General features: G+C 40.5%; 2 protein-coding genes across 3 annotated transcripts; both read right to left on the bottom strand.

Moving 5' to 3' along the window:
* Positions 1 to 233: 233 nt before the first annotated feature.
* On the bottom strand, positions 234 to 13216 carry LOC311038797 (uncharacterized protein). Of its 2 annotated transcripts, XM_084048401.1 has the most exons (10): positions 13014 to 13216; positions 11550 to 11701; positions 10890 to 11019; positions 10271 to 10570; positions 9121 to 9432; positions 7597 to 7778; positions 6742 to 6855; positions 5848 to 5931; positions 1835 to 1928; positions 234 to 784 (listed from the first exon to the last, which is right to left on the bottom strand). In XM_084048401.1, the coding sequence occupies exons 1-9, from the start codon at positions 13060 to 13062 to the stop codon at positions 1851 to 1853; spliced, it is 1401 nt and encodes a 466-aa protein (XP_083904527.1). In that variant the 5' UTR covers positions 13063 to 13216; the 3' UTR covers positions 234 to 784; positions 1835 to 1850. The 2 variants fall into 2 exon arrangements, with proteins under 2 accessions (XP_083904527.1, XP_083904528.1); XM_084048402.1 differs by lacking the exon at positions 5848 to 5931.
* A 1505-nt stretch (positions 13217 to 14721) lies between these two features.
* Positions 14722 to 26964, bottom strand: LOC311038520 (putative ferric-chelate reductase 1). The gene is made up of 15 exons (XM_084048093.1): positions 26708 to 26964; positions 25071 to 25213; positions 23805 to 23902; positions 23012 to 23234; positions 22215 to 22415; positions 21417 to 21518; positions 20399 to 20543; positions 20067 to 20180; positions 18328 to 18443; positions 17871 to 17957; positions 17349 to 17440; positions 16801 to 16859; positions 15963 to 16100; positions 15684 to 15709; positions 14722 to 15154 (listed from the first exon to the last, which is right to left on the bottom strand). The coding sequence occupies exons 1-15, from the start codon at positions 26910 to 26912 to the stop codon at positions 15065 to 15067; spliced, it is 1839 nt and encodes a 612-aa protein (XP_083904219.1). The 5' UTR covers positions 26913 to 26964; the 3' UTR covers positions 14722 to 15064.
* Positions 26965 to 26974: the final 10 nt, after the last annotated feature.

The following is a 26974-nucleotide window of genomic DNA, read 5'->3' as shown; positions in this document are numbered from 1 at the left end:
ACCAGGGGTCTTCAACAGGGGGTCTGGGACCCCTAGGGGGTCCTCAGAGTTACTACAGGGGGTCCGCCAAATCTTTGTGTGATAGGATTTTTTTTTACATTAACCACTTGAACCCTAGCATTCCTTTTCTGAGGAGAACTTTAGCCAAAAAAAGCAGATCTACAAGCTCACAACGCCTCGCGCTGCAAGGCGTTGTGAGCTTGTAGATTGGCTATTTTTGGCAAAGAGGCTATAGGTGTAGAGGGAAAAAAGAGCAGACCTAATTTTAAAAATATATAGTTACATAGAGGGGGTCCCTGCTTCATCTCTCTCTCAGCTAGGGGGTCCCTGGCCTGAAAACGACCCCTGCTTTAAACTATTCACACTATTGTTTGTTTTTTTAAAGATTTTTGTATGGATTTTTCTGCCTTTATTTGATAGTATACAGTAGACTGTCAGGAAATGGGGAGAGAGAGAGATGGGGAGTGACACGCAGCAAAGGTCATCGGGAATGGGATTCAAACCCGCAACACACAGTGCCCGGACCGCTGCGCCAGCCGTCCGGGGCCCACACTATTCTAAGCATGCACCATATTTATATATCAGGAATATGTGACATTGCTGACATGCTTTCCTAGTTTTCTTTCTACCTCTATCATTTGGTTTCGTTAAAAAAAAAGTTTGTACGACGATGAATTTCACCCGCTTTCTTTTTACACCCGTAAACCTGTGATGTGACGATAAAGCTGAGGTTGAAAGGTCACAGTCCAGAGGTCAGAATTCAAAGGCACAGCACAGGTGACACCTGTAAAGAAAATAACACATTAAAGCAGGGGTCTTCAACGTTTTCAGGCCTAGGACCCCCTAGCTGAGAAAAAGATGGAAGCAGGGACCCCCTCTAGATTGCATAAAATGGTGTTTTTTTTTACTTGGTCTGCTCTTTTTTCCCCTCTAAACCTACACCTCTTTGCTAAAAATACAACGCCTCGTTTCCATGTTCATTATCAAAAATAGTGGAAATAGCAGATCTACAAGCTCAAAACGGGTCGCTTTTTGTCATATCTGCCCTGTGCAACTTTAGTTTACAGAGCCCTAAAAGCCAAACAGGAATGTATTTTTTTATTCATAATAAATGTTCCAATGTTCAACAACAGAAACAACAGAAATTGTTAATCATAGTTATTCGTCAAGTAAAATGTCATAATCATGACAGGCCTACAACTGGGCTAAATAAATGGAGAAATGATGATAATATTGTGGAAAGTCCACCTACCAGTGGTTGAGTAACACTAGAAGACAGTGGTGTAAAGTAACGAAGTACATTTACTCAAGTGCTATATTTCAGTACAATTTTGAGGCATTTTTTTACTGGAGTATTTCCAATTGTCAGTACTTTTACTTCTACTCCACTACATCTCAGAGACAAATATTGTACCTTTACTCCACTACAATTATTTGAAAACTTTAGTTACTAGTTACTTTGCAGATTTTGATTATCATTACAAAAACATACATTTACCACTTCAGCCCTATATACATTTCGGCCATTTGAAAATAGCAGATCTACAAGCTCACAATGTGTCGCGATGTGAGGCATTGTGAGCTTGTAGATCTGCTATTTTCAAAAGATTTTTTATACATTTGAAAACTTTAGCATATTGAGTACTTTTACTTTTGGTATTTTAAGTATATTGTTATACCAATACTTCTGTACTTTTACTCAAGAATGATTTTAATTCCAGACGTTTACTTGTAACAGAGTATTTCTTCATTGCAGTATTGATACTTTTACTTGAGTAAAAAATGTGAGTACTTTTTCCACCACTGCTAGAAGACACAATGACAGTCCACTTACCAGTGGTTGAGTAACACTAGAAGTGGGTTGTTGGATGGAGGAAGACTGGAAGACCAGACGCTGAACTGGACTGTACTGGACCAGGAGCCTGGAACTGGAAGATCAAACAATCCTTATCAGTATTGATTGACTGATTGATAGATCGATTGATTCATTAATCTTATTGACCAAGAAAAGCATATCCATGACCATATACACACATATTTGTACATTATCTGTCCAAAGGATAAAACACAAAAAAGTCAGAGAGCTCATTTCCATTGTTGTACTTTGAGTGCATGTGTGTGTAAACTGAGGCTCCTATTCAGCGTGCACTTTGAGCAAACCGCTAGTTTCGGAGTGCGCACTAGGCAAGAGGCGTTGCCCCGCAAAATTTGGTATTCTGTGGTACTCCCCCGCCCCGCAAAACACCTGCGCTCCCCGTTACATTATGCATAGGTGTGGTTTGGGCGTTACAATGATAAAACCAATCACCGTGCCAGAAGCCATTGCCTTTAAGAGAAGACTGCGCTAGCCGTCATCCGCCGTCATCCCCGATCCAATATATGCTCTAGCCTATCTCCCCCTCTGCACTGTTGCCTGGTCTGATTATTATAAGCCACATTGGGCTTGTTTTCCTTCTTTTTTATTTTATTTATCCAAATACATTTTTATATTAATTTGTAGCCTATTGAGTTAACAATAAGCGTGTCATATTAGTCAGATCCGGAATAGTATTATGAAACTTAAAGCCATTTAAAATATTTATACTATTGGTACACACCGGCTGCTCCCAAATAATTAATTACATCATGTTGCCACAACGCTCCTACAGGCACCCATGGACCTCCAGCTGGTCGACCACAGGGCTGGGCGGTGGTACACTGACATACAGTAGCACATGGGTATAATAAATGGAACAGTTTTAGGAAAGGTCTATATGTACTCACTTTGGCTGTTATTGTTCTATTTCCACCATTCTAATGGATTCCAGGGGTGTGTAAACAGGGGTGTGAAGTTGCTCCATAGTTTCCTCTGAAGTGACGCAGTTAAAGTTAACTTATACATCCATATTGTCCCCGTTATCTTTCATCATCCACCTTTGTTCAGTAATCCCGAACAGAGCTTTAAGTTTACATCAATCATATCCTCTCAAACCCAGACACATTGCTGCGATCCGCGGTTTGGGTGGGTTCGGGTCAATCAAATATAGTTATTAATTAATATCGGATAAACCGCGGGTGAAATATTGCGGTAAATAAATTAATGACATCTAATAGCCTATATCTATCCATAAAATAGGTAAATCTCTGCGTGCTTGTGTCTGTGTGAGTGTGTAGAGCAGTGTGCGATGCGATGACAAAATGCGTCTTTTTTTCTTTTTTTTTAACCGGTGCTATAGCAGTGTGCTCTGTATGTTGGATGCCGCATGTATGTTGGATGCAGTGGTGGAAAAATAACTCAAATTCTTTACTTAAGTAAAAGTACCGATACTGCAATATAGAAATACTCTGTTACAAGTAAAAGTCCAGAATTCAAAATTTACTTGAGTAAAAGTACAAAAGTATTGGCATCAAAATGTACTTAAAGTATCAAAAGTAAAAGTACTAAAATATTTGAAAATATCTACAAGCTCTCAACGCGTTGCGATGCCACCATTGAGAGCTTGTAGATCGGCTATTTTCAAATAGCCTATAAAATAGGGCTAAAGTGGTTAATGTATGTTTCATAATATAATCATTTATATTTGAAAAGTAACTAGTAACTAAAGTTTTCAAATAAATGTAGTGAAGTAAAAGTACAATATTTGCCTCTGAGATGTAGTGGATTAGGCCTAGAAGTACAAGTATTGGAAATTGGAAATACTCAAGTAAAGTACAAATACCTCAAAATTGTACTTAAGTACAGTACTTAATTAAATGTACTTAGTTACTTTCCACCACTGGTTGGATGCCTGTATGTTCGATGCCGCACAGAACGTTCAGCGCAGCATCGCTTTAAAAAAAAGAAAAAAGACGCACTGACATTTCCATAGGCGAAATCAATGCATTTTGTGCTCGCATCGCACAACTAATACTAACGGGGAATACCAGAAAATAATAATATTTTGACATACGGGAAAAACGGTTAGTGAGGATGCGGATTTTAAAATTGGATAATATAATTATTGTGGTTGGATAACGGGTGGATAATTAATTTGTACATTTGGATTCGGGGGACGCGAGAGGCCATCCGCGCATCTCTACTACCTACCCAAAATAACAGACATACAAGCTATCAACACGCTGCGTCATGTCGTGTCAACAGCTTACAGATCTGTTATTTTGGACAGCTTATAACAATGAGGCGCGCGCGCGCCACGGAGTAGCCTATAACACTAAACCAAAAATATTACATTACATGGTCAACAATAGACATGTAACTTGCTTGGAGCTTTTAATGCAGTGGTTCTCAACCTGTGGGTCGACACCACAATGGAGCACCCAACGCCTGGTGAGCTTGTAGATCTGCTATTTTCACAATATTTATCTGTGGGACCGAGTCAAACAAAATGGGGGGGTCCCCAGTTCAAATATGGTTATTTTGGGGGGTCGATGGACCTGAAAAGATTGAGAACCTTTAACAGTAAACATGAACGTAGCGTTTACGTGGGGAATATAATAATAATATAATATATATAATATATAATATAATTCACCCGCAGCATGGGTTTAACGACACAGCAGCCAAAATGAAAATCACACTAGATGATCCGATCATCTTATAACAAATGTAAGTGCTTAAGATTTTAGCCCAAACCCAACGGGACCCGACCCGGCCGGTCGGCACCGGCTGGGCCGGGTCGACGTTTTTTTAAATACTATTCTTACACAGCTGCAAAGCAGCTAATAATCACCATAGCGCAAAAGTAGGTCAAATCAATCAATCCGCAAGCTGTGGAATGAGTCCTGTTCTTAACGAATTACCAAGATTTAATGTGAAAAAAGGCTGCAGCAATTAAGCTTCTTTAGAAAAATAACTGACGGGCTGGGCTGGGTCTAATTTGTCAATTATTATTCGAGCCGGGCTAAAATATTTAGGGGATAATTATGAAAGCTCTAGTTAGTAGTTTGAAGTGCTCATGTGGCCTTAGTTGCTTCTTTTTGTTTTCATAGACCTGCGTTGCTTATTTCTCGCCAAGGCTACATGGCAACATGGCTCAATGTCCAACGCACAAAGCCATTGCAGTGTCTGTGTGCACTTGGCGGGTGGTTTCAGAAACGGGCGGGTGCTTTTAGAATGCACTATCCCCCCCCCCAAAGACGTACCCATGTGTGTCTGCAGAATGGCAATGTGGGGGAGATAGCAACAACACGCCCACGGGCACACCTCCACGCGCAACTAACGGCGTCGGCATAATGGGGGACGGGGAGCGCAGGTGCTAGCAGGTGCTAGAATAACATATAGGGGGTGCGCAGCTCCAATTCTCCCTATTTAACGGTAGTAGGGGCGGGCACGTGGTCCTGAATAGGACCCTGAGTGCCTTTTGGGGGGGGGGGGGGGGTATTAACAGAGACATAAAGGTGTAGTGTGATGTTCTCTCCTCCACTCTGAGGTAATAAGACGAGCAGGGAAAAGATGTGTTCTGAAAAAAGATGTGTGTGTGGAGCTAAAGGATCAACCTAATCAGTTTTTTTTCGAGGTCTGTTGCTTCTTTTTTTAAGGATCTTTGGGGTTCTAGTGTACCAGGAAGTAGAGTTCTCAAATTCTGCCCGAAACCGACCCTACCCGGGCCGAGCCTCGGGTTCCATAAACAAAAGAAAAAACACATATATATATTTTTTTTCCCCCCCCGGGTTTTTTCAGGTTTTCGGGCCAAACAATATGGTAATTCTTCAGTTAGGGCCGGGCCTTCATTTTCCACACCAGTTGAGAACTCTTCCAGGAAGTGCAGGCGTAATCAAAATGGCATTGAACAAGTTTCCCTGACGCTATTTCAAGAGCACTGGACAAAGACATTTTAGGTGGATCAATGATGGTGTATAAGCACCCACCAGTGGTTGGTAGTCAGTGGGTGCAGGTTTTTTGGGGTAGAGTGGGGTTGGACCTTGTGATGAACCTTCAGGAACAGACATGGCCTGTAAGATGAAACAATCCTAATCAATCCTCATAAGTCAGGGTATAAATGAAAACTTTGAGGTGGACAAAATGATTATTTATAAAGCCCCTACAGTACCAGTAGTTGGTGGTCAGTGGATGAAATGATGCCGTTAATCAATCAGGGAATGCATCTCTGTCATTTTTGATTTCTTCGGCTATTCAAATATAGCAGATATACAAGCTCATAGCGCGGCACCGAGTGCCGCACTATGAGCGGTGTCCCCCAAAGCTTGTATATCTGCTATTTTTGAAAAGTCTTGAAAATGTGTGCAAATCTTTTAACAAAAGATTTTGAGATGAGATGGGGGTCCGCGGCCAAATACACATCTAAAACAAAATTTGAAATCCTAACTGTATGTTGCTATATCAGTGGTGCTCCAACTTTTCCATGTCTAGGACCCCCAAAATGATATGTATTTGGCCGTGGACCCCCATCTCAAAACATGTTGTTCCAGGGACCCCACAGAAGCAGAGATCCGAGTTAAAAATGTTCGCTTTAAATATCTATATATTCAAAGATTTGCACAAATGTTCCACGATTTTTCAAAAAAATTGCAGATCTGTTATTTTTGAATAGTCAAAGAAATCTTAAAATAACAGAGATGCGTTCCCGGTCTTAACCCAAGACCTGGAACGCATCTGTGTCACTTTAGATTTCTTTGGCTATTTGTGAAAAATCTTGAAAAAAAAAAGTTTTCGATTTTTTTTTCAAAAAACTGTTAGGATTTAGGAAACATTTTTTAAGAATCACCTCAGGTGTTAATGGGTTAATGGGTTAAAGCACCTACCAGTGGTTGGTGGCGAGAGGATCCAGGCTCGTTGGGGGACAGTGGGGCAGAAGGGTACGTTGGTCCATGAGATGAACCAGGATGAGCTGCAGTGGAAGGTTGAGCGGTGTAGCGCTGGAATTGAAGCAAGGATGATGAAATGACATGAAAAACACAGAGCTAGTTCCCTTACGTCCCATAGGCTGGAGGGACAGGAGCCTGTAAGGCCGGGCGATATGACTTCTAATCAATATCATAATCATTTCAAACTTTTTCTTCAATTACAATTAAGTGTAACCACTTAAACCATTATTTTATACTTTGGCTATTAAAAAATAGCAGATATACTGCTATTTTTGAAAGATCTTGAAAATGTGTGCAAATCTTTGAATATTTATATATTTTAAAGCAAACATTTTTTACTAAAATCTTTGCTTCTAGGGGGTCCCTGGAACAAAATATCTTCAAATGGGGGTCCGTGGCCAAATACGTATCATTTTGGGGGTCCTTTGACATGAAAAAGTTTGAGCAGATTATAGCAACATAAGACATTTTGTAGAATCGTACCTCAGGTCTTAATGGGTTAATTGAAAGATTTTACTTTTTAAAAATACAATATTGTGAAAATAAGAAGCTGTGAGCTTGTAGATCGGCTATTTTCGCTATTTGTGTACGTCAAAGTTGTATAACAAAGTATAATATAATACAGGGTTATGTGGTTAATCAGACTAATCAATGTATTCGATTATAAAAATATACATACTTTTTCATCCCCTGCTGCTAGAATATTCGATTAACTCACACGAGCAAGATTAAGTGGCTAATTGGTTCTAAACATCGGTTTAGTTATATCTCGAGGGTTTTCTTGGTACTTACATCAGTTAAAGATACAGCTTCTACTGCATTGAGAGGAACAGCGTTGTTCTGTCTGCTTATCTTCTTGTGCCTCCACACACACGCACAGATGATCACCAGCACCAATAATACGGCAACCACGGCAATGGCAACGGTGATGTAAGTGCTATCATCAATACCCCAAGACCCCGATATATATGAGTCTGTAAGAACAACAAGAAGATGACAATGTTACGAGAGGAATACAATATACACTTAACCCATTAAGACCTGGAACGCATCTGTGTCACTTTATAGATTTCTTTGGCTATTCAAAAATAGCAGATCTACAAGCTCATAGCGCGGCACCGAGTGCCGCGCTATGAGCTTGTAGATCTGCTATTTTTGAAAAATCTTGAATTCTTTTTTGTTAGATTTTTTTTCAAAAAAACTGTTAGGATTTAGAAAACATTTTTTATGCAGAGCGATTTACAACAAGCAAGGTAAACATAATACATCAAATTCAGAGAGACAGTGTAGTGCCTCAGTAAGCTATAGGATCACAGGTAAACCAAGAACCTAGCATCAGTCTAAACAATATACTATCAAAAATAATAATCTGTACACTGAAACTACCTAAACGATTAACCTATCTGTCTAAATAACATGGAAGAAGAGCCACGTGTGAGGGACATGATGTTAGCCACTTAAAAGGCACAGTTCACCCCCAAAATGCCTTTTTTTCCTATCGATTAGTCACCCCATGGAGACTTGAATTCATGGATATTTTTTTGTTTTTGTCGCATTCCTATAAGCCAATAATTTGATGACCGGCAGCGGTTCCGGTAGGAGACACTAAGAGTCTCCTTTGTATCTCCTACCGTAACCGCTGCCTACCGGTCCGCTGGTCATCAAATTGTTGGCTTAGGAATGAGACAAAAACCAAAAAATATCCATGAATTCAAAGTCTCCATGGGGTGACTAATTGATAATAGATTGTTTGGGTGAACTATCCCTTTAAGCAAGACATCTTGTAGGACAAACAGCTATTTTGGAAAGTTTTTGAAAAAGGAATCAAACAATCCAGAAAAGCTGAGAACCACTGCCCTGAGCCTATAAGCCATTGGTTCTCAAAGTGGGGTCCGGGGACCCCCAGGGGTACTTGAGGGGGTTCCAGGGGGTCCCCAGCTAAATGATGGATAGGAACCAAATGGACCCTTATGGGTCTGTAACTCTAACGGGTCCATTTGGTTCCATTTGTACACTCTCAGAGTTAAATTAACATTGATTTTACAATATAAATTTGGGTCCCAGAGATAGAAATGCCATTACATGGGGGTCCGTAGCCCTAATTCATGTCAAACTGGGGGTCCTTGAAATTAAAATGGTTGAGAATCACTGCTAGAGCTGTAAAAGATCTTCTCTTATGGGGGTCCCTGGCATATCTTTTGAAATGGGGGTCCGCGGGCTAATAAGTGTCAGTTTGGGGGTCCTTGACATGAAAAAGTTTGAGAACCACTGCTATAAGCCACCTATAAGGCCATGATGTGTAGCAGCATCACTCACCATCACCATCACCGTGTACGTCCAGCTCCGCCACCAGAGCCAGGCGGCCCCGCTGGTCGCTGATCTCAAAGCGACCGGCGTCAGACGGCTGGACGTCCTTGATCCTGACCTGCAGCAGTCTGTTTGGTATCGTGTGCCTCGACATTCTGCCATCGAAAACGCGCTGCCATCCGTCTTCCAGCCAGCCGTCCTTCATCAACAGCACCTCCCAGCCTCCAGTTGAGAAGTAGCGCATGTCCAACACGTTAGGGTCCACTTCAAATCTGATTTCAAACTCCTCGCCCTGAAGTTTGTCAAAATATAGGTGCAGCGCTGTATGCGAGACAGAAGAGATTATATGCGTTAAAATTACTCATTTCACTGTGGAAGAAATTTCAAGATGAAAAGCAAGAATCTCAAAGAATTAACCCGTTAAGACCGGGAACGCATCTGTGTCATTTTAAGATTTCTTTGGCTATTTAAAAATAGCAGATATACAAGCTCATAGCGCGGCACCGAGTGCAAATCTTTGAATATATATATATTTTAAAGCGAACATTTTTAACTCAAATCTTTGCTTCTGGGGATTCCTAAAACATTTTTGAAAAAAATATTTGAATATAAGTCGTACTTTTTTCATGTCAAGGACCCCCAAATGTATTTGGCCGAAAATATGTTGTCAAAATACATGTCAAAATATGTTGTTCCAGGGATCCCCCAGAAGCATAGATTTGAGTTAAAATGTTCGCTTTTTCAAGAAAAATAAATAAATATATATATTCAAAGATTTGCACAAATATTCACAATTTTTCAAAAATAGCAGGTCTACAAGCTCGTAGCGCGGCACTCGGTGCCACGCTATGAGCTTGTAGATCTGCTACTTTTGAATAGCCAACGAAATCTATTAATCTAAAAATGACACAGATGCTTTCCCGGTCTTAATGGTTTAAGTTCCTTACACGCCGAGAGCATTTATTTTGTACGATTATTTCACATCTTAAAAACAAATGGTAACATTTTGAATATTTTTTTAAAAAACAAACACAAATCTTGTATGGGGGTCCCTGGCCAAACACACATTCATTTGGGGGTCCTTGAGAACCACTGGTCAATTCATCACACTGTAATAAAATATGAATAAAAGGACCTTTAATTGTTATTGCATCCTAACCTTTAACTATCATCTGTCTTCTGTAGAGAAAATCCAGCTTGTTGTCCCTGAAGGTGTAGTAGCCACTGTGCTCATGCGTGATGCTCTCTATCATCCACTTTGGCTGACTTTGGCTTGTGGCTTTTCGGTTGCCCCTGCCGCCTCCCCCAGCGGCTTGTCGGAGTGTGCCGGTGCGATTCCACAGTAGCACCGCTGGCTCATCTGAGTGCCATTGTGGGGTGAATTCCAGGCTGTACGCAGCTGAGCGCAAGGAGAAGTTGTAGCTGTCTCCATAAAGTACTTCCACTTTATTTGCACAATCTAGAAACGCACGCACACGCACACACACACACACACACACACACACACACACACACACACACACACATGGAAAACGTGATTGGTACACAAAATATAAAATACAAAAGGCAGCAGAGTTTGAGGCAAATTAATTTCATATAGTTTTCATTTCGTTTTTGTCCGTTTTGTAAACACACACTACAGTTTCAGTTAGTTATTGTTTTTGTGTAAAGCCTCGTTTCCATTTTTATTTCAGTTAACTAAAACGTTTTTTTTTCTTTATTCTGTTAGTTTTTAGTTAACTATAATGTCCCTGGATTGAGGTGTCCAGCAGTCTCACCTCTGATCTGTAGTGTCAGGACGTCGGTAAAGACGCCGTCCAACAGGACCGAAAACACTCCGTCGTCTTTCTCCGTCACCTCGCGTACGGTGAAAATATCATCAGAGAACACGTAGTGTGGGTCCAACACCTGCAGAGGGCACAACACATCAATAAATACATAAATACATACATAGTCAGAGATTAAATGGAAATGTGTTCTGTAATCAGTTCTAATTCAAGTCAGATATTGGGGGGGGGGGGGGGGGGGGGGGGGGGCGGCCATAGCTGAATGGGTAGAGAAACCTTAAACCACCTGGGAAGAAGAAGGTCCCAGGTTTGATTCCCAGCCCCGGCAATGTGTCGAGGTGTCCCTGAGCAAGACACTTAACCCCTAAACTGTGGATGAAATCCATCTAAGTAATAATAATTATTATTATCTTAGGATCTGTCGTCATAAACGTAGGTTGAGCACCAAATACAACAACAACGTAGGAGGGCCGCCCCCCCAGTTCTCTCGTGTTTGTCATGTTTGTGTATAGTGTTTTTTATTTGTGATATGGATCGCCCTTGGGTCTGAAATAAAGATTGAATTGAATTGAATTGAATTTCTCGCAATGTTTGAAAGCCAATCGTTGCCGATCTGATATGAATCTGACAAATCAGCTGAGCGTTGCTCACCACTCCGTTTTTAGACACTTGTATCCTTCGGCTGCCAGGTCGACTTGGAGTGAAGAACATGTTCAGACTGTGGGGTTTGCCATGTCCCATGTCCGACCACTCTGTGGTAGAAATACCGCCATAGCATGGAAGTCTTCTTATTCCATATGAGACTTAGAGACAAGAGACATGTCAAAGGTCAGATAATCGATTCAACTACCGGAACATAACAGGGGTGGGGCTGACAGTACTCTTCAGGAGAAATAAACAAAAAACAAAAAAATAACCCACCTACCCCTACCACAAATCCCCCCCCCCCCCACCACCACCATTCACTCATCATCGAGGGTGGGCTGCCAGTGCTAAAACCTAAATAATTTTGTTTTTACTTTCATCAATATTTACAATTGTCAATACTTTTACTTCTCCACTACATCTCAAAGGCAAATAGTGTTTACTTTTTACCTACCCCACTACAATTATTTGACAACTTTAGTTACTTGTACATTTTAATGATTATTATAAAATATACATTAACCACTTCAGCCCTATGCATTCTTAGGCTATTTGGAAAAGAAACATCTATATACATTCGGAAACTTGTGAAATTTGACATTCTGCAAAATCTGTACTTTTACTTTCAGTACTTTAAGTACATTTTAATCCGAATACTTTTGTACTTTTCCTCAAGTACGTTTTGAATACCTACCTTTTTTTTTTAACAGAGCATTTCTACATTGTGGTATTGGTACTTTTAATAAAGTACAAAACATGAGTCTTCCACCACTGGTTTTCATGCACACAACTAGTCCTGGAACATGACAGTCATGGATGAACTTTAACCTGGTGTTTTCACTTTCTCCCTTTTTGGTCCGTACATCTACATAAACGTTCAAATTACCCCATGGCCACGGATGTTACAATTATGTACGGGCCCTCAGAAGTACCCATACCTTCCGTATTGTTCAATAAAAAACATTTTAATCCGGTCGGTGGCTACTTTCTCCGTATTTATACGCTATCAACTACGCGACCCTATCGGTTGGAAGGTGTATTGCACTCTGATATAAATTCTAACTATGAGAAAATGGCCACCGATCGGATTAAAATGCTTTTTATTGAACAATACGGAACATACAGGTACTTCTGAGGGCCCGTACACAATTGCAACACCCGTGGCCATGAGGTAAGCACTTTATATTTGAAATCCGAACGTTTATGTAGATGTACGGGCCGTACATGAAGAAAGTAGTAACACCAGGTTGAAGTTCATACATGACCGTCATGACAGACGACCGTCGTGTGATCCATGGCTAACAATGTCCTCGTTTGACCTGTGTTGCGTCCTCCTGTTTCTATTATTATGTATTTGGACGGCGGAATAATTAATTAAGAAAGTTCAGAATCACTCATTACAATTAGCAAGCGAAATAAACGGATTTTGGATATTATGTAGATGAAAAGACATGCATGAGTTAAACTTACCAGCAAAATAACTCAGAACCACGAGCAATACATAGAACAAAGTGAACATTGTGTATAATAACTGTTGCTGTGACAGAGACTCACTGGAGACAAGCTCCACGTTGACTGATGTATTTAAAACTAAGTTAATTTCATTTTTAAAAAACAAAAACCCAACCAAAACATCTTCAGACAGAAAAAAACAACAAACAAACCTCCACACATAGAGCCCCGCCTATTTCCGTGGTAGACTGGGATCAGCTTGATCCGGTCTGAGTCTAGAGACAGGATACGGAAACACTTCTTGGCTTCTTGTGCTCATGAAAATGACCGGATACCGTAGGCGGCCTTTGTGGACCGGATCACACTGGTTGATTCACAATAGAAACCAGGCAGTGTTGCCATGTCCACTTACTATACGCGACTTTGGGCTTACTTTTCCGTGAAGTTGCTTGTAAAGAATACAAGACATGTGGGCACTACACTAGGGGCATCTGGGCACCATATTTTTGGGATGAGAGGTGGGCACCAGGACAACTGGGCACCAAAACCATATAAGTTGATGCCAATACTTTTGTACTGTTACTCAATTACGTTTTGATTAGCAGACTTTTACTTGTAACAGAGTATTTCCACTTTGCAGTATTGATACTTTTACTTATAAGTAAAAAGATTAAGTATTTTTCCACCACTGATCAACACATCTGTAGAACTCAGATTAACAACACATGTGTAACATGGTGTAATAAAATCCTCTGGCCGGACATCACATGTAGTGTCTGCTGATGGACACTAGATGGCGTCCACTGAGCAGTTTTCAGTTTGACAAAGGGTTTTAATCACTCATTAAAAACGACACTCGCGCGCACACACACACACACACACACACACACACACACACACACACACACACACACACACACACACACACACACACACACACACACACACACACACACACACACACACACACACACACACACACACACACACACACACACACACACACACATGGCTTCTGCCTTGCAATATGGAAATGATTGACCATTGATTGTGCTTGTACAGTACAGCAAACACGTACATGTACAGCAAAGCTTTCTCTCTCCATTTTGACTTTCATTTTTTTCCTTTGTTTTGTAAAAGGGTAGGCATAATAAGCTATGGCTTCAAGTTCAGCCTATACCTTTTTGGTCAGAAATGTCTGACTTTTCTTTATACATATATTTTTTTTGTATAAATATGTATATTGTTTAACTATGTTACCACAAAATTGACTGAAATAAACTAAACTAAACTAAGTCAATCATGCAACAAATTCCCTTATTGCCTATACTCTGTCGGTTCCAGTTGTTTCACCTCTCTCCCCCTGACAAACTTATAATCAGTCTCCAGAAGCAGGGACATGTGTTTTCAATGTAAAGTAAGTCTATTTAACCTCAACATGTGTGTCAAAACATGGAAAGCCTGCATCAAAATGTCAGGATAGACCTGGGACCTGTTTTAACTTCCATTATAAGTAAGACACACACACGCGCGCACACACACACACGTGTGCGCACACACACACACACACACACACACACACACACACTCACACACACACACACACACACACACACACACACACACACACACACACACACACACACACACACACGTGCGTGCACACACGCACACACGTGCGTGCACACACGCACACACGCAAGCATGTAATAATTATATTAAATATATTTATTTTTAAAATTTGAAATATGTAAAAGTTCCTCCATATACAGTACAAGCATAATCTAAAAGTATGCTACTTAGTGATATAAACAACAGATAAAATACAGTATGTACACCATGGCAAGCCTGTTGAAAATGTTGGGTTTTTACACTGGATCAGTTTTTATACTATATCAGTATCAAGTATGAGTTAAAACATTTAGTTGTCCATACAACTGAGGTACGAGCAGCTAATTATATATAAAATACATATAATACAAGGTGCAAATAACACAGTGCTGGCACTTGGATACGTTTTGTAAAGGCTTTCGTAGTTTTCTTTTTTCTTTTCCTCTTGGTTGTCGTTTTCAGGACATCCCGATTCCGACCAGCAGCGCAACGAGGAAGGTGAGGTTCCCGAGAGAAAACACTCCCAATAGCATCAAATAAAAGCTGTCCTGCAAAGAGCACAAAGGTTTACAAGAGTATTAGGGGTGCAACCGTTAATAGAACGTTTTTATTTCATCGATTATAAAGAACTATAATGTAATAAAAATAATCGATCCCTATTTTGGGGATCGATTAAAAAAAAGCTCACAACACGTCGCCATGCGAGGTGGGTGGGCGGAGCTAATCGAAAGGTTCATTGATCAAACCGATCTACTGTACAGTCAGGCTCTAATTCTAATACAATCTGTTTTTTTAAAATAGTATTTTTATTGATTTTCTGCATTTTTTAGACAAAACAAGACAAAACAGACAAACAGCTCAGCTCAGACACGTTACAAAAGGAAAAGGACACGGATACAAATATAAACTCCACACACCTACAATGGACCAGAAAATACCACTATACATATATACATGATTTGGTGCTTGACATTACATAGATGGGTGAGTAACTACCCCAAGAACAAACAAAAAGAAGAACAACAAATTACAGTGTAAACATCCCTAATATAATCTGTTGTTGTGTTTTGGTCTTACCTTTGCAGAGTCACTTTCTTCTGAATCTAGAAGGGAAACAGAAGAGTTTAACGTGCTAAACTGTAGCGTGATCTAATATGAGAGTGACGACACTAGCGTTGACTCCCATTGTAAGAATGGAATGCGGAAATGCTCGTTCCATCTCAATGGGATAGTTCCAATGTTTGGAACTATATACAGTCCATAGCGGCCCGCTTTGCGGCGAGATCAAAGCGTGTCATAATCCTGTTGTTACTGCCGTTACAGTGTGTGTTGTCATGGTAACCGTAGTTTGTTTACCTCTGCGCAGCCACCTTTTGTGAAGGTCAAACAGGATGTAGAATAAAGCCTCCCAGGCGACGAACCCGCCCATCACCTTCATCAACCATTTGTCCTCTGTGCCGTCCATCCACTTGAGGCCTGTGAATATGGCTGCCACTGTGTGATGAAATGTGAGAGAGAGAGAGAGAGAGAGAGAGAGAGAGAGAGAGAGAGAGAGAGAGAGAGAGAGAGAGAGAGAGAGAGAGAGAGAGAGAGATTATGGATGGATAGATGGATAGATAAATCCATCGTTTAAGTTGGGTCCTCACTAATAGTCATAATAAATGAGTCTGTGTCTCTTATGAGACCAAGATGCTTCAGAAACCCGCCTACCAGTGACATCGTCATTAGGCAGGTTTTTTATGCGAGAACTATGGCTTCCAGTATAGCATGCTAACTTTCCAGGAATAGAAAGCCTGCAGTTTCTATTACTGTAGCTTGGATTCCCCATTGATGATGTTAGTAGGCGGGTTTCTGAACTGTCCACAGCCCTCCTCTGAGACACCGAGTACGAGGCCAAGTGGACAAAAATGGTCCCATTCTATCATGAGCATTAGTGAGGACCAATTATATGAAGATAGGTTGAAACTGGGTGAAGTGGGCCTTTAACATGTCAATGACACTTTCAGTGTGTCATGGCCTTAATAAAACAAGACTAAACTGGGTTGATGGGAACATAAGACTGACCCCATACCCTGCTCACTGGTTTTAACTCTCTCTTGATAAGAGTTTTAATAAGAGTTCTTCTTGATAAGATACATTACATAAATGGAATACAGAGATATCACATGAATGATTTATAGCAACAGTTCCTTACCAGCCAAGCCTTTGATTGCTACAGCATTCAGAGAATGAGACCAGTTAAACAGATACCGCCTGGTGACGAAAGCAAGGTTTAATGAATATTAAGAAATATGAAGCATATAACAACGCATACACAATCATACAAATAACATGGCAAATTACAGAGTGTCAACTCTGGCAGTGTACAAATGGAACAAAATCATTTGTACACTTTTGTTTTGTTTGGTTAACAAGGTAAAGCTCTTTAGTGTGATAGTAGTCATTGTTATAGAGTGTTTGTTCAGTAACAGGGGTCTCCCTGTCTCTCGGAAAATACATTTTCAGTTCAGGTTGCCGATTTCATCCAATCAGGAGAGAGAACCCCACAAATATCATTTATCATCTTAAATTTAGAGTGTTCTAGTTTCAATTGTGTCTGTAGAAGAGCTGAAGAGACAGAGACAGTTACTGAACAAACGCTTTATTATGGCAATGATTGCCATCAGAAGTCATTGAACATTTATTTTTAACAAATAAATCTCACTTAGACTAGAGCACCTTTTAGTGAGAGAGTATACTTACAGGTGATGTTGTGGAGCGCAGCGAAACACAGCCACAGCAGGCTGGATCAAACTCAGAATCATCACTATACACCCCAAGACTGAATGAGCCCCCTACAAACAGTGGCGGAAAGTAACTAAGTAGTACATTTACTCAAGTACTTTAATTCAGTAGGATGTTGAGGTATTTTTACTTTACTTGAGTGTTTCCATTTTTTAACACTTAATACTTCTATTCCACTACATCTCACGAGACAGATACAGAACTTTTTACTCACAATTATTTTTTGAAAACTTTAGCAACAAATTACTTACAGATTTAGATTATTATTACAAAACGTAGATAATTAAGTCCTATTTTAGGCTACGTGAGAACGGCCAATCTACAACCTCACAATGTGAGAGTCAAGTATCGAGAAAACAATGTCTCGCTACAAGAACAATAACAGTACAGGTCCTTACACACTCACTCACGAATGTGACGAACAAACAACCTGAAAATATATCTGTGAATGTCAGTGAATATTTCAAATCAAGCACTTACCCCACTCCAGCCCCGACGGTGAGAGAACACGAGGATGAAGGCGATGCAGGTGGCTACCACGGTCAATATCATCAAACCCACATGAACCTGGACACACACACACACACACACACACACACACACACACACACACACACACACACACACACACACACACACACACACACACACACACACACACACACACACACACACACACACACACACACACACACACACACACACACACACACACACACACACACACACACACGCGCACACAGTATAATCGTAATGAGTTACAAAATGTCAAATAAAGAAAAAAGTGTCTCATAAGTCATAACAGTACTGTAAATAGCTGATCTACAAGCTACATACAGGAGAGGGTTTCCATCTGACAACGACGATAATACAACTATTTGAAATGCTAGATTCCTCGGGTTTTGCATGAAGTGACAGTAAAACTCTGAGGTCTCACCAGGAACCAGACGTCTTTGTCCAGGCAGCCCTGACCCTTGGCCACGCCCTTCATATACCTGGCTACCAGCATCCCCAGTGTCCCTGTGGTCATCCACGCTATCAGCATCAACGCTCCTGAAACAACCAGCACAAACCGGATTACACCAGATTACACTGGAATACACCAGATTACACTGGGTTACACTACATTACACTGGATTACACCAGATTAAACTGGAATACACCAGATTACACTGGATTACACTACATTACACTGGATTACACCAGATTAAACTGGAATACACCACATTACACTGGATTACACCAGATACATTTTTATTCAATTATCAACATCATTTTAGTAATCAAATAATCAATTGAGCTTTTAGCTTTAATATCATAGCTACTGTACATGCATATCTATATGGTGGTGGTATAGGATAGTGTTTTATATTATCTATATGTTAAAGGTACATGAATATATTTATGATTTATATATGTTACAGGGATATATTTATAATGTCAATATCAATACAATCTATATGTTACAGGATCATAATTATCATAATCTCAAATTATTCTTCTTCTTATTTTACCGAATGGGTTCCCAGATTGTAACGATCATAATGTGAGAACAGTATTTCTGTCATAGCTAACAATGTAATACATACAGTATGGAGATGACAGTACATCTGGACTGAGGGTCATGAAATCACAACAACATGCATCACAATCATCACAACAACATGCATCACAATCATCACAACAACATGCATCACACAGTATATGATAACATACTGTATGCACACCATAATTGCTCCTATGGGAATTCATTACTCTAACCCTTCAGGATGTGTAGCCTATAGAGCAGAATGTGGTTTGCACTAGAACAGTGGTTTTCAACCAGTGGTCCGGGGACCACCAGTGGTCCTTGAGGGAGTACCAGGGGGTCCCCAGCGAAATTAGTTAACATAGCATCACAATTGTTTTAACCACTTAGCTTTGGCTATTCAAAAATAGCAGATATTAAAAATAGCAGATAGATCTGCTATTTTTGAAAAATCGAGAACATGTTTGCAAATTAATATATTTATATTCTTTTAAAGAGAACATTTTTAACTCAAATCTTTGCTTCTGGGGGTCCCTGACACAAAATGTTCTCAGATGGGGGTCCGCGGCCAAATGTACATCAATTTAGGGGTCCTTGGCATGAAAAAGGTTGAAAACCCACTGCACTAGAACACACTAAAATCCTCTGTGTTACATCTGTAACTCAGAGAGTGTATGTAATGAAATGGATCGGTCCAGGCGTCCAGCATCAAATTTATAGTTTACAAAAGAAAAGGAAGCGGTGCCTGGGTTGAATCACAGTGGCTCAAAACAGGTGTTCTTCAGTGGAACAGGTATAGGCATAGAAGCAAAGGAGCCCAAAGTTCTGCTTGTGGTGAGGCAGACTGTAGGGAAAAAATACTGAGGCACTCCGTCTTCAGGTGAAAAAAATAATAATCAGTTTTACAGCTGAGCAAGGCAACAGCTGACCAAATTCATAGTGTTCCAGGTGAAAATGTGTCTGCTCTTTTAGTTTTTCTGTTTTCTGTTTCATCACTTCCCATTGGTATCCTGACTTGAAATTGTATTCTCTGTTTACTAAAGAGCTGGAGAGACAGGGAGGGAGACCACCTTGAAGTGTGTACGCGTCAGCAGAACAACACAAGCGAGGGAATGGCACTCACTCAGTCACTCAGTGTGTATACTCACCATGTGTTTTGACGATGGGGGGATGTGTCCATACAGTTTTCTCAACAAGCTGAGGCTGTGAAATGTCCACCTTGGTGTCACTGATGATGGTGCTGGTGTGGAAATGGATCTGACCTGTCCAGTGAAGAACAATGGAGATACAACTTAAATGTCCAAAATGTGTTTTTCACAAATTGACAGTGAAATGACGTTGAACTGGTACGGTTTAACATGAATAGAAAGATTAAGGGTCTTAAGATTAAGTGTGTTTTTGAGCTGCCATGCATTTCTATGGTAAAGACTCCATGCCATGCATTTCTATGGTAAAGACTCCATAACTGCAGTTAGCCTACCGTCATGGCTGGGTCCATGGACCATCATCACATAGTAGGGTTTATTGAAGCCGGTGGTCCTCTGAGTGGAGATGGGGTTCATGGAGGTGAAGGAACAGCTGATCACCCCGTCCTTCATCCATCCTCTCACGTCTGAAACGTTCCCCTGGTGGAGGTAGAAAACATTACTTTGTTGTTGGAAACAAAATGAACAAGTGATGATTCATGTCAAGGACCCCCAAGTTGACATGTATTTGACCACAGAACCCCATCTGACAAGATTTTGTGCCAGGGACCCCCAGAAGTGACAATTTGTTGTTTGAGAAGCTCCCCCTCATCGCAACATGTGAAAAACTCAAATCTTCACAATTATTCCAACTTGTTTCCCCAATTTTCAAAAGTTTCAAAAATAAGAGATCTACAAGCTCACAACACGTCACAATGCAATGTGTTGTGAGTTTGTAAATCAGTTATTTTAGATTAGCTGAGGTATAAAAATGGTTAAAGAGGCTAAACTGTTCCTCGTTTTGCTGGGAGCACCCTGTGAACCCCCTTAAGGACCACTGGGGGTCCCCGGACCCCAGACTGAGAATCACTGCAGTGCTCTTTGCTAAATGTCTGTTTCCTAAGTGTGAATAGCTTCGGTTCAAATGAGTGAGATATTTAACATGCGTATACACTGCGGCATATTTGAAATATTTCAAAAAAGTAGCCTATAAAACATCATGTGAAGAAATAAATTAGTAGAGGTACTTCTGTGTCCTAAAGGCAACATGCATACACCGTTTGGTCTAGCGGCTTGCAAGCGCACACACACACACACACACACACACACACACACACACACACACACACACACACACACACACACACACACACACACACACACACACACACACACACACACACACACACACACACACACACACACACACACACACACACACACACACACACATCCTCTTTTAGACAGCTACTTCTGCAGAGATACAGATTTAAAACGGAACAGCCAGGCTGTTCATTGGAAGTTTCTGTGTACCAGAGGAAGAGTGCGCGGTCTCTGTCTTCCTGTTGAAAAGGCATGCTGCACCTGGACCATTCCACTGCTGTCCACAACACAGATGTAGATGTCATCATTACCCTGGAGAAAAGAGGAGAAATGATAGACCACTGAATGTGTGTGAATGAATACACAATGAATACTTAAAGGACCAAAAGTAAAAGTACTCATCGTGCAGAGTGTACCATTTCACCAGTTTCACAAAATGCGTCGCATCGCAACGCATTGTGAGTTTGTAGATCTGCTATTTTCAAATGGCCAAAATATATATAGGGATGAAGTGGTTTGTAATATAATAATCACAATCTACAAAGTAACTAGTAACTCAGGTTTTCATATACTGTAATTGTAGTGGAGTAAAAGTGCAATATTTTCCTCTGAGATGTAATGGAGTAGAAGTAAAAGTATTGAAAATTTTAAAAATTAGTACAGTAAAAAGTACAGTACTTCAGAGTACATGTACTTAGTTACTTTACACCACTGAACTTCACACTCAGTGTACACACACTCTGTCAGGTAGCAGACACACCCATGTTACTGAACAAACACTCTAAATAGCAAAGATGCTATACAGAATATAGAGCTGCTGTATTTTTGTGACTTTATGGATCTGCTATTTTCAGTCTGCAAAACTGTCATACAACTATATATCTATCTATCTATCTATCTATCTATCTATCTATCTATCTATCTATCTGTCTATCTATCTATCTATCGATCTATCTATCTATAATCTACATATTATTCTTGTCTTTGGAACAGTGACATTGTGTTTACCATCATCTGGTCGTCAGAGAACCCGAAGGCCACGTATCCCGTTGAGGGACCGGTCATCTCAAAGTGGACGGCAGGCTGGCTGGTAGACCTCACCAGAGCCGACATGAAGTAACAGCTGCTGCTAATCACCGCCGGGTCACAGTTCACAGGCTGGCTGAAACACACCTTACTGACACCACAGCCTGCACTGGAGATGAGGTCCTGATGGGGGATAAGAGAAGAACAGAGATACTGGAGATGATGGTCTGTGACTTTGACCCATTAAGACCTGAGGCGATTCTTAAAAATGTTTTCTAAATCCTAACAGTTTTTTGAAAATAAATCAAAACACATTTTTTTTCATGATTTTTCAAAAATAGCAGATATACAAGTTCATAGCGCGGCACTCGGTGCCGCGCTATGAACTTGTATATCTGCTATTTTTGAATAGCCAAAGAAATTTAAAGTGACACAGGTGCGTTCCAGGTCTTAATGGGTTAAAGGGATAGTTCACCCCAAAAATGTTTTTTTTTCCTATCGATTAGTCACCCCATGGAGACTTGAATTCATGGATTTATTTTAGTTTTTGTCGCATTCCTTAGCCAATAATGTGATGACCGGCAGCGGTTCCGGTAGGAGACACAAAGAGTCTCCTTTGTGTCTCCTACCGGTACCGCTGCCTACTCGGTCCGTTGGTCATCAAATTATTGGTCAACAAAAAAAAAGTATGTTAGGGGGAGGGTCAGAATATGTATTTATGACTCATAGAATGTGGTCACGGACCTACGTTTGGGAGACACGTGCTTCAAATGACTTACTATGGGTGCCGTCTTATTGGCTGAAGAGGAGGAGCTGGTGTTGACGTCAACGCTGGACACAGCTGTGGTCGAGGAGTCGTTAGGTACACTGTCATTATTGTAAGACGGTGTAGTTACACTGTCGTTACTGTATGACGGTGTACTCACGCTGACTTTACTGTGCGACAGCGAAGGACTCCCGACTCCTACCCAGTACGTGCGGTAGCTCTGCACAAACGTCGCACTGCATGGAAAAGAGGCACAGAATGTAATGGACATACTAGTATTAAAAATACAAACATATTGTCAATGTCGAGTGGAAACCCTTTCGTGCCGCGCTATGAGGTTGAAGATCTTATTTTTATTTATTTTTCAAAGTGAAAACTTTTGGAAAATGTTTAATAATTTTGGATTTTTTAAACATAAATCTTCTTTTCTGGGGGTGCCTGGAAAAAAATATTTTCAGATGGGGGTCAGCAGCCAAATAAATATAATTTTGGGTGTCCTTGACATGAAAATGTTTGAACACCACTGATATAGAAACATAGGTTTGTCAGAAAACTGTTTATAAGACATTTGTAGAATCAGCCTCAGGTCTTAATGAGTTCATGTACGCTATAGGTTGAAAGTGGTTAAGTGTTTCTGTGGGTTTGCATAAATACTGAATCAATGAAAAGAAACAGCTTTGGACATACAAGGTTTCCAACTCGACAGCGAGGATATGTAGTAATATATACAAAGGACATACTGTACATAACAAATCAATCCTAGAAACAGAAAAGCGTGAAATTTTACAGTAATCATGTGTAATTACCGGAACTGAATGGGTTTGGGTCGTACGGAGGCTGCTGCTCTCCATGTGACTCGTACCGACGTCTTCTGAGCCTTTGATGTGTGTGATACTGCCGAATTCTGCCAGAAAACACAAGACACTTCCACAATTCAAGTGTCGGACACAAAGCTCCTATTATGACCAAAATGTCTGCAAGCATTCACACATTCCAGAAGATTCTTTGTGATTTATTAACCTACTTTCTAAAAAAAAGAGGGGAAAGTATCTGAAACAACTCTCAAAGACACTCTTTTTAGCACATAACAAACACTAACAAAAAAGATTCTCACGATAAGACAAGACAAGAAGTTGTTATTTAAAAGAAATACCGTGTCAGGTTTTGTAATGTCACATGATTGATGTCAGAATCCACTTTGTGTTTGTTCATGTGCTAAAAGAGTGACTTTGAGTCGATATAAATACATTCCCTCCACGAAACACCTTTGTTTACACCTCCAATCACTTGATGTTGATTCTCTTCTGTTCACATGTTCTAGGGCACTGGTTCTAGAACATATTCCTATCAAGGAACCCAGGGACGCGGGAAGTGGGGTGCTGAGGGTGCTGCAGCACCCCCTGCCGTTGTGAGGGGAAAAAAAAAAAAGGCTGAAGGCGTGCGTGTGTGTGTGTGTGTGTGTGTGTGTGTGAGAGATTTTCTCCGGTGGGCGCGGCTCCCCCAAAAGAATTAAATCACATAACCCTAATCCAACCCTAACCCTAACCCTAAAACCGAAATAAAGTAACAAAAAAAGTAACTTTATCCGCGGGAAACCCGAAAAAAATCGCACACGAGGGACCCATGTGTCCCGTTTACCAGCACCCCTTGCTCTAAAGTACTTCCCGCGTCCCTGAAGGAACCCTAAATTTACATCTACATACCGGTCGATGCATTTATGCGATGTCACATATATTCATATGTATTTAGGTGTGGTGTCACGGCAAACCTGTGCAATACAAATTTAATATAAAAAAGGAACCCTAAATGTGTATGTATTTGGCCGCAGACCCCTATCTGAAAATGTTTTGTACAGACCCCATAAGGGAAGAATTGTGCCCAAATTGTCAAACTTTTGCTGGGGACCCCTGATACACCCTCAAAGACCCCTGGGGGTCCCCGGACCCCACGTTGAGAACCACTGGGTGTGTCACTGTCACTGCCGCTAAAAGAACAATGAGGCCAAAGTAGGGAGGCCAGGTTGAAAGTGATTGTAAGTAAAGTGGTTGTAAACAATGTGTTTGGTCACTCACAGGTGCTCTGTAACAGCTGAGAGTCTGAGCCAGGTGATCTTCAACAGTGAAGGATCCCAGAGGAATGTTGTCTCCTCCCTCCTCTCTGGCTTGTAACATGAAGCCGATGAATGGAGACGATGGATCCTGAGCCTGCAGTTCAACTGGAGGAACAACATAAACTAAGGTTCAATGGACATTATTTTGTACAGAAGCAACGTGACAATGAATGTTCCGTTATCCAACCGAAAGGAGAGAAAAGCTCAAAAGAGAAAATGGACAATGAATGAATGAATGAATGAATGAATGAATGAATGAATGAATGAATGAATGAATCAATCAATCAATCAATCAATCAGCAATTGATTATTTTAATAGTATGGGGTACTGTACATGCATGCTATTATACTGTAAACACTAAATAAATGGTCCTAAATTACACTAAATGGCTCTATTTGCCTCTAAATCATAAGGAGAACATCGTTTTGGCACAGGTGCCTATAACTTTGATCAGAGGTGGGGGAGTCGCGTCAGACATGAACAAAGACCATTACTGCATCAAAAGTAATCAACAAACTATACTATAAAAACTGGTCAAACATTGACCAAATTGTCAAATAATATAAGAGAGTCAAACATTTTGACATTAGCCAAAAATTGCAAATCTACAAGCTAGAGGATTTAAGTGGTTACATGTAATCTAACGACATGATCAAGAATCAAGGTTTTATTTGACACTCCTCATACAGGTACAAGCAGTGACACGTACAGTAAGTGTGTGATGTCCTCAGAAAATACTGTGCAACTTCAACATCATAGCAATAATAAAAGCTAAGTAAAAAATACGCCTTCAGCAGTAACAACATCAGCATAACACAATAAAGGGGGGAAATGAATATATAGGCCTAAATAAAGCAAAAATATGCCACAGCCATGTGTGCAGGTACCTGGAGTAAATACATCAATAGTAATACAAAGATGCCATGTGTAGGCTTTATATATCGTAGCAATACCTACAGTTAACTTGTAGTTTATACAACAGCAACAGTAGTAACATCTACATAACATTAAAGTGAAATAATTATGCTGCTGACCCTGGGAGCTGAGCTCCAAGATGTCCTATGCATTCGTGCAAATGGCAAATAAAGTCTATTCTATGCAAAATAAGGCAAGACCACGTGTACCGTTACTCTGTGCAGTGTTGGGTTGGGCATAATTAAATGTTAATTTGGGGGTCCCACGAAAAGGTTTGAGAAACCACCCCTAAGAACTTCTGAAGAACCAATACTGTATGTAAGTTGACATTGATGGAAAGTAACTATACATTTACTCAGGTGCTGTACTTTCCTTTACTTGAGTAGTACTACTCCACTACATCTCAGAAATAAATATTGGACTTTTTAACCCATTAAGACCTGGAACGCATCTGCGTCACTTTAGATCTCTTTGGCTATTTTTGAAAGATCTTGAAAAAATGTTTTTTTTTTTTTTTCCAAAAACACTGTTAGGATTTAGAAAACATTTTAAGAATCGGACTCAGGCCTTACTATTAGAAACACATTTCTTTGTAGATTTAGATTATTATAACAAAACAACATACATGAACCATCTTTTCCTCTTCATCATTTCCCCAGCAGTGTTCATGTATGATGTCTCACCTGTGATGAGGTCTCCATCCTGGTAGCTCGTCCTGTCTGCGGTGACAGTGTAAGGTGAGGGGTCAGTCTGCGGGCCCCCGCCGGAGTGACCCGGGGTCAGGTCTCCGCAACTCGAGGTCACTACACCCGAACTGAAGCTCCAAACCACGGGGACAATGACAGCCAGGACAGCAGACCATACTAACAGGGAAGAAACACGATCCATCTGGCTGCCCGCTGCTGATATCAATCTGTTGGACTAATAATGTTTCCCTTAAACAACGGAGG

The sequence above is a fragment of the Gymnoscopelus microlampas genome (genome assembly GCF_963454915.1).
Source record: "Gymnoscopelus microlampas genome assembly, chromosome: 22".
Lineage (NCBI taxonomy): Eukaryota > Metazoa > Chordata > Actinopteri > Myctophiformes > Myctophidae > Gymnoscopelus > Gymnoscopelus microlampas.
This window is presented reverse-complemented; position numbering and strand designations above follow the sequence as displayed.

Bases quoted from the DNA above. Each gene is read 5' to 3' on its own strand.
- LOC311038797 (XM_084048401.1), bottom strand. From the start codon at position 13,062: ATGTTCACTTTGTTCTATGTATTGCTCGTGGTTCTGAGTTATTTTGCT. The intron at 11,702-13,013 runs GTAAGTTTAACT...CTTGTCTCTAAG, and splicing joins GGTTCTGAGTTATTTTGCTG to TCTCATATGGAATAAGAAGA. The intron at 7,779-9,120 runs GTGAGTGATGCT...TTGTTCTTACAG, and splicing joins CGTACACGGTGATGGTGATG to ACTCATATATATCGGGGTCT.
- LOC311038520 (XM_084048093.1), bottom strand. From the start codon at position 26,912: ATGGATCGTGTTTCTTCCCTGTTAGTATGGTCTGCTGTCCTGGCTGTC. The intron at 23,235-23,804 runs GTAATTACACAT...TTTTCCATGCAG, and splicing joins CCCAAACCCATTCAGTTCCG to TGCGACGTTTGTGCAGAGCT. The intron at 15,155-15,683 runs GTAAGACCAAAA...TGCTCTTTGCAG, and splicing joins AAGAAAGTGACTCTGCAAAG to GACAGCTTTTATTTGATGCT.